General features: G+C 46.4%; 1 protein-coding gene across 4 annotated transcripts; it reads left to right on the top strand.

Annotated features, from left to right (window-relative positions):
- The first annotated feature begins 939 nt into the window (after positions 1–939).
- LOC114798894 (specifically androgen-regulated gene protein) lies at positions 940–7075 on the top strand. 4 transcript variants are annotated; one of them, XM_028994982.1, is made up of 5 exons: positions 940–1002; positions 1270–2910; positions 4077–4251; positions 5197–5380; positions 5473–7075. In XM_028994982.1, the coding sequence occupies exons 3-5, from the start codon at positions 4141–4143 to the stop codon at positions 6954–6956; spliced, it is 1779 nt and encodes a 592-aa protein (XP_028850815.1). In that variant the 5' UTR covers positions 940–1002; positions 1270–2910; positions 4077–4140; the 3' UTR covers positions 6957–7075. The 4 variants fall into 4 exon arrangements, with proteins under 4 accessions (XP_028850815.1, XP_028850817.1, XP_028850816.1 ...); XM_028994983.1 differs by having other exon boundaries at positions 986–1002; positions 2804–2910; XM_028994984.1 differs by lacking the exon at positions 1270–2910 and having other exon boundaries at positions 946–1002.
- The last annotated feature ends 357 nt before the right edge of the window (positions 7076–7432 follow it).

Genomic DNA, 7432 nt, shown 5'->3' with positions numbered 1-7432 from the left:
ACAAAGGTGGAAAAACTCCATATAACACCTAAAACTCCTAAAACTGAGATCTGAAGACCCATTGGGGTATAACCCTTTTTCTCAGATAGTTTGTTCACCAGGACCTCAAATTACCTGTTTTTTAGTAAACTCATACATTCTATGTTTGATTATGGTCTTCTCTGTGGCATTATTTCACTAAAATTCTGCAATGTCATGATATTTATTTCAGTCCAGAGTCCACTGTTTTGCATTGAGAATTGGGAGAATCGCATTATAATGTTAGGTATGAGAAGGTATTTCAGTCTGTCTGAAATACAGTGACAGTCTGGTTTTGTACAGTCTGGAAAGTAATCTCTGTGCACTAAAACCATTTATTTGCTTCCACTTTGAATTTAAATAGCCAATTTACAAAAAACCATACGGATACGAAGGTATTGAATTCATGTTAAACTTCATTGAATCACTTTTCAAAGTAGCCTTCTTCCTTGTTAGGTTTGAATTAAATCTGAGATGGTGTGGTGCGTATCAGTAAGCCTGCTGATCTGTTTAGGTTTAAGGACCTTGTGGAGGTTCAAATCCGGCAGCCATTAAGCTCTTTGTGAGCCTGTTGATTATTGGATCATTTATTTCACAAAACTGCTGAGGCCTCCACAACTAAACCACCAGTTTAGTGCCGTGCTTGTACTTTACGGTTTTTTTTTACAGTGTGACTTTTTCAGACGTTTGGGAGGGTGAGGGTGGGTCTTTGCACTGATCTGGAATCAGCACCAGAGCTTCCCTTCGTGCCACGACCCGCCAGTACAGATGCGGATCATCTGGAACCCGAGTTCGAGCCCGCCTCCCGGCGCGGCGCCCGCGTCCCCATTGGCTGTCGCCAGGTGGGTGTGGTCTGGGCGGCGGGGGCGGGGGCGCAGTTTATTTCTGGGCGCAGGCGCCGCGAGCGCGGCCACACGCGCGCGACCGACCCCGCAGGAGGTGTCCCCTTTTTTACACGGGGGCGCGCACGTCCCCGTCCCACAGGTAAGAGTGGAAGTTTTTTTGTCCTTCTTCTTCTTCTTCTTCTTCTGTCCATTAGCTCTTCAGCGTGAAACGTCGTTCTTTGCAGGCGTGGGGGTTAATGTTGTTATTGCCTGTAATAACTATTATTTCTCATACAAATAGCATCACAATGAATTCATAAACACCATTTGTACAAATAATAAAAAAAAAAATTTCATTGCAAATGCCGCCTCCTGACTTTTCACTCTGTGTTTCACTGTTTTCTATACTTTCCATGTGAAAATGAAGAGGTCAGGACCATAAGAGGTCATCTAGTGTGGGAGCCGCTGGAGAACGTGGGACGGTGTCACGTTATTACCACTCGTCACCTTTATATCTTTATGGATGCATAAATGGCCTGTACACAACAAGACAATCAACTTATAAAATGGCAGGAGGAACGTTCTGGCTCTTTGCTGGAGTCCCGCTCGGCCTGCTCATCACACGTTTTTTTCTTCCTTCCTTCCTGAGATTAAGACGCTTGATCTCGAGGCTCACGTAGCCATACACATTTCGCAATGGTTCTATGCCGCATCTTAAAGAACGGCGGTTTCTGATGTTCTTTGCGGAGATGGAGACCAGGGATGAAACCATTCCCATGAAATCGCTCTGACAGGCAGGCTAAACATTAATGAAATTGCTCATATACGCGCTGCAGCACTTTCGAGTTGCACAACATGCTTCAGGGGCCGATCTTTATTTCCCGTGAATGATTAACCATTCCGCCCGTCCGACGTAGCTGTCACCCCGCGCATACCTCACATTGCTCGCCTGCTCCGGCGTCCCCCCTCACGTTTACAACACAGACGTCATGTGTCCTGCGTCTCGTCCCCTGGCCCAGGCATGTCAGACGTCTGTCAGATGAGAGCAGGCGAGGCAGCATTCCCGGGCTGGTGCAGGCGTAGGCCGGGGTTCTGCTCGCCGAGCTGGTTTTTTTGGTTTCCGAAGCAGGCCGGCCTGGAGGTGGCTGAGGGGAGCCGGGCGGATTCAGAGGACACGTTCCGTAATTAGCAACAAGGTGGAGAGGGTGGAGGCTTTGGGACAATGTGCCAGTGTGCATGAGTGAAGATCTGCCTACAGGGAACAATGGCAGAGATTCATGGCCTGGTTATCTATTGAGTGCCTGGGTTATATTACATAAGCCGAACAAGAACCATTTCGTTTCAGCTCCCCCGCCTTGTCGTCCACGAGTTGCAAAACAAACCAAAAAGCACAATTTAAATCTCTAATTGAAATCGGAATTTGTAATATTTCTGGTTTGTTGACTCTGCCGCTGCCAGTCATTCCGTGGCCTGATTTCTTTATCACAGCTCGAGGAACCAGAAGGAAGACATGCCGCCAATTTGCAAGTGAGCGGACTGGCAGTGATTCCGCCCCTGTTGGTGTTTCGCTTCTTTGTGTTCTGTTGGGTGTTGCCGGCTAAGTGTGCAGTTGAACAGTTCTGATTCTAAAGGGACTGTTTGCCTTCAAGCTCGTGCCTAAGCTTGAGTGCAGTGCTCTACCCCGGTGCAATGAACCCGGGCTCATTTCGGCTAAGTCCGTAATTACATATAGTTCATTTTTATGATCTTGACACTTGAACTTGAACTTGGTCTGCCCCAGTTGTTTCACTTTGTCAGATGTAATGCTTTTAACAACAGCGTGGTCATTTTGCAGGTTTATAAGCTGATCCCAGGGATAAAGGCTTTATGACGTTGGGCCTGATGCACGGTGCGCATCAATGTGCACCATGGCCTCATAAACAGTAGCACTTTTCTTTTCAAGGGTCTCTTGTGCTTTTCAGGCTGCGGCGTGTGGACAAAGGCTTAACTTCCTGTGCACTGTACAAACAGAAGCGAACGCTGAACAAACAGGCCACTGAGGGAGGAGGACCATAAAGTCCACAAAGCGGTAGCCATCTTGGTCCAACATGCATAAATTGCGCGTGATGTCTGAATAACTCCACTATGTCAGACAGGAGCTCAATCAGGTCGGGAGGTTGACAGAGGGGTGGGGGGGATAATGTCTTTATCAGGTGCATCGTGCTAGTAGCAGGTGTGGTGAAGTGTATTTCATACCTTTAGAACGGGATTGATCCTCTAGACATTGGACATTAAACAATTAGTGAAATATCTGCAGAGACAAATGAACTTCAAATGATCTAACTGTGTGGGTTGTTCCAGAATCACAGATAATCCTTAAATATAAGTGTGTAAATATATATTATATAACCTATTAACCTATATAACCTATTACAAAAAGGTTATATAACCTATATATATGTGGGTGTGTATGTGAGTGTGTGTGTATGTATATATATTAATTATATATTATTAATTACTGATAAATTGTAGGGCATTTCTATTTGATACTGCCATGGTATGTTTATAACTGAAGAATAAATGTTTCAACACAGGATAATGGACACAAGAGTATCGATAGTGTATCATACTGTGGTATTGATTGCTCGGCCATTGTGCCAGGGTGCAGGCTGTGTGGTTGCTGCAAAGTAAAAGGAAGTGAATTGCTGCCGTATACCGTACTTTAATCCTCGGACGGCAGTGTCTCTGGCCAACGAGGGGATTTAGAGGTGAGGGAAGGGAAGAGCGCTTCTTAGTTACTGTTTTGAATCACCCTGATCCCTTTAGTCCCCTCTGCCCTGCAGTGTGTGCGGCAGAAACCGAAACGCCGCCCTCTCAATTTCACCGCAATTCTGAGCTTTTCGCCGTGTTTTGATCGCTTGCAATAGCTCGGCAGAGTAGGGCTGGCTTTAAGAGCTACTTAAATCAGGTTTCCTTTGACCTCCCTGCGGATCCTGCCTTGCCAGATTATAACAACCAGCATTTCAGGCCAGCAGTGTGCTCTGGTGGATTGATCAGGTTAACCAAGATGCAATCTACAACTTTTAAGCACATGTTGTGGAGTCTGCATACTATAAATCAGAGAACTGCTATCTTTAGCCAGCAATTCATGGGTTAACAAATAGAGAATCGTGCCGGCAAGTCAACCGGGTAAGAAATAATAGGAACATTTTCTTACTTTCTGACTGGGAAGATTTTTGCTCCTTCTCTTCCCAGGTTGTCCACCCGGGACTGGCCATCGCGAAGGTCAGGCCTCTTCTGTTTTTTTCTGCCCTGGGCAATGCCGAAGACTGACATAAGGGGGGCCATTTCCATGGAGACTTTGAGCAGTACGACCAGTATGAACAGTGTGGGCAGCTGCGACAGTGTGGTCAGCATCAACTCGACCTATGTGAGCGAACACATCATCTGGTCTCTCCCTTATCCTCTAATTCTAGCTGCACTCGTTCAGATCACATAAGCACTTTGTTATTTCTACTAAAATGTTCAGATTATTTCCTAGAGAGATCCCTCATTCAATGATAAAAATGTGGATTTCCATGATGTATGCATAGGACATTTAGATGGTGTAGAATATAAGTACTTATAAATAAGTAATATAAGTAAGACACTCCCCTATGAACCAGAAGACCCAGGTTCAAACCCCACCTACCACGATTGTGTCCCTGAGCAAGACACTCTGTGTGTCTCCAGGGGGGACTGTCCCTGTAACTACTGATTGTAAGCCGCTCTGGATAAGGGCGTCTCATAAATGCCGTAAAAATGTAAATGTCAGTGTAAAAGTGTAAAAAGCAAGATTCTGAACTGTGTGAATGTCAAGGCCCATTTCATTATCAGGAATTAAATTCCATAACAGAGCTAAGGATTCTAGAACATTCTGAGACAGACTGATAAAAATCAGGAGATTCTTCTCTGGAGCCTAAGCCTTAGTTAAATACCGTTTTTGTACCTTTCGAAATCTCTAAACATTCTGTTCCATTGAAATAAAAACGTGGATTCCTCTGGTGGTCTGTGAAAGTGGTGTAGCTTCTCATTCCACCAGTGCAGTGAGAAAAACAAACATATCAACGTTCTCATCTGCGCCAGTTTCCAGTCCTGCCAGCACCTTCGCAGTGTAGTGTTACATCAAGGACTGCAAAAATCCGAAAGCAGTACTTCCCCTTCAAAACAAAGAATATGGCGTACTGTTGTGTGACTGGATCGTAGCGCAGTTGACCACAATCATTAATGTATTGTTAAAGGTCACATCTTTAGGTCAAGATCACATCGTGGTCTTGACAAGTTGGTGGCACTTCACCTGTTCTTTCGTTCTACTCATTCTCACGTCTGGCCACAGAGTGATGACAGCTTGGAGTTCCTCTCAGCAGAGGAGCGAGCGTGCCTCATGTTTCTGGAGGAAACTATTGAGTCCCTGGAGGCGGAGGATGACAGTGGCCTGTCGACTGATGAGACCCACCTAGGAAGCCTGTCAGGCAAAATGGCAAACAGAGCTTCCACTGCTGAACAAAATGGCTCCAGAGGTTAGGGAACCAAAACAAGATATGTATTGGTTGTTTACCTGGCTATAGGTATTTGGATGTCATTAATATCATTCTTTGTATGTTTCTTCCAGATGGGCTGAGATACCATGATAGTCCAAATAATTCTATTGGAGTGGACCACAAACTCAACCACATGGTACCCACACCGCTGGTCATAATCAATGAGAACTTGACAAAAGTGAATTCCTCTCTAAACCATGGACCCACCAGACATCCCAGCACCACTGAAAAGGGCACTAATGGAAAGCCTTCCAGCTTAGAAGTTACAGACACAAAGACCACAGTGCCTTCTGATGTTCCTAAACCTAATCTGTCTCCAGGTTCCTCTGCTGTATGCAGTGATTGCAACTCCAAATCAGAAACTGTGGAAGATTCCTCACCAAGCAAGCACGTTGTGAGCGAGACGGTCGAACTGATCCCTCCTCCAGTAGACTTCATGGACAACCCCTTAGAAGATAACCCTACAAAATCTTCAAACCCAACAGGTCCTAGCTTTCAAACTGCTAAAAACACACAGCAAACTCCAAAGGGTCTTGACAAGCCAACAAAGGATGTTCATAATATGGAACCAGGTGCCCAACAAGGTCTGTCTCCTAATGATATGGAGATGCTACGCAAGAAGGTGTCGTTGAAGAAAGCACCTGAATTAACCCCAGCAGTCCAGAAACATACATCTATTCAATCTTTTGGGGATCCACTTTCTTCTGCCGGAGCCTTTCCTGAACCTCCAGTGGAATATAGCAACCCCAAAAGTCCACCGGCTGTGGCAGCAAAACCCAAAAAACTGCCTTCCAACATCATCCTAAAATCCCACAAGGCTACAGAGTCTGCATACAGTGTTCCTCTCATCTCCCCAGACAAAGTCCTGATGGACCCTCAGAAGGTTCGCCTGGAGGCCTTGAGAAAGCTTGGCCTGCTGAAAACAGATGAGCCCGACCAAAGTCTTACCATCAGCCCCTCACTCTCTCCAAAATCTCGAAGGTCTTGGGCAGGACCTCCTCCACCTGCTTTTGGCTTCCCAGGATCTCCAGGGGTTGACAGTGATAAAGGTCATACCTCAGCTTCGGAACAACCCTTGGAAAACAAGCGACCAAAAGCTGACCTGCCCACAGTTGCAGAAGGACATGCTCGTGACTTAAAGAGTCTCAGTCCCTCCACTGCGAAACAGCAGTTGTCCAAACCCCCTCGGAAACTTGTGGAGGTTCGCTTATCCTCTCCTGAGATTCGAGCGGTGGGCCGCGCCTCAGAGGAGAACGTTTGCGGTAACCGCTTGGCCATGGGGAATTCGCCAGCCTCCGGCGGGCACCTGCGCCACACCTTGCCCAGGCCAGCCTCCCTGGACAAAGCGAAGGACTTGAGAGACGGCCACACCACCCTACACCACCATGCTCCAGACAGGGATTCCGAAATCAAGAGACTCCTTCCTGCGGCTCCCTGCCCTGAACTCCAGCCGGGACCCCGTTCCCATGGAATCAGTGTCCTGATCAGCCCTCACGGCCAGAGTGGGGAGGACCGCAAACAGGCCCTGAGGAAACTGGGTCTCCTCCGGGACTAGCAGGCTGAACCCTAACCGATGCAAACTGGATTTGTAGGATTTCAATGCTGTCAGGACGTTTACTAACTAGAATACTCCTGGATGCTCACACTCGTCTTAAATCACACCAATCAAGTTTATACTGGCAGTTGTAATTATTCAGTGTGTGTGTGTGTGTGTGTGTGTGTGTTCTTCTGTCTTCTTGCACTGCCTCGGGACACAACACAGAACTCAAAATATCTCTAAATAGATGTCCTCTATGTCATTTGTAAATAAAACAATATCCTGTAAGCATTGTGCATTATAAATATTTGCTCCAGTCGCACCGTCTCGGCGCCGTTTGCACGACTGGGAACCAGTACAGCCACATTCACAGCTCTTTTGAGGGGAGAGTGGACACACTATCTGTGTTTTTTTTTTTTGGGTGTGAACTTGATCCCCTTTTTCACAGTGCAACTATAGCTGTGAACAAGGTGTTGATGTGCAGTGTAGGTCGT

The sequence above is a fragment of the Denticeps clupeoides genome, chromosome 10 (genome assembly GCF_900700375.1).
Source record: "Denticeps clupeoides chromosome 10, fDenClu1.1, whole genome shotgun sequence".
In the NCBI taxonomy this organism is placed as follows: domain Eukaryota; kingdom Metazoa; phylum Chordata; class Actinopteri; order Clupeiformes; family Denticipitidae; genus Denticeps; species Denticeps clupeoides.
The sequence above is the reverse complement of the archived record's forward strand: the minus strand, read 5'-3'. Positions and strand labels throughout refer to the sequence as shown.

Bases quoted from the DNA above. Each gene is read 5' to 3' on its own strand.
- LOC114798894 (XM_028994982.1), top strand. From the start codon at position 4,141: ATGCCGAAGACTGACATAAGGGGGGCCATTTCCATGGAGACTTTGAGC. The intron at 4,252-5,196 runs GTGAGCGAACAC...GTCTGGCCACAG, and splicing joins TCAGCATCAACTCGACCTAT to AGTGATGACAGCTTGGAGTT. The intron at 5,381-5,472 runs GTTAGGGAACCA...TGTTTCTTCCAG, and splicing joins TGAACAAAATGGCTCCAGAG to ATGGGCTGAGATACCATGAT.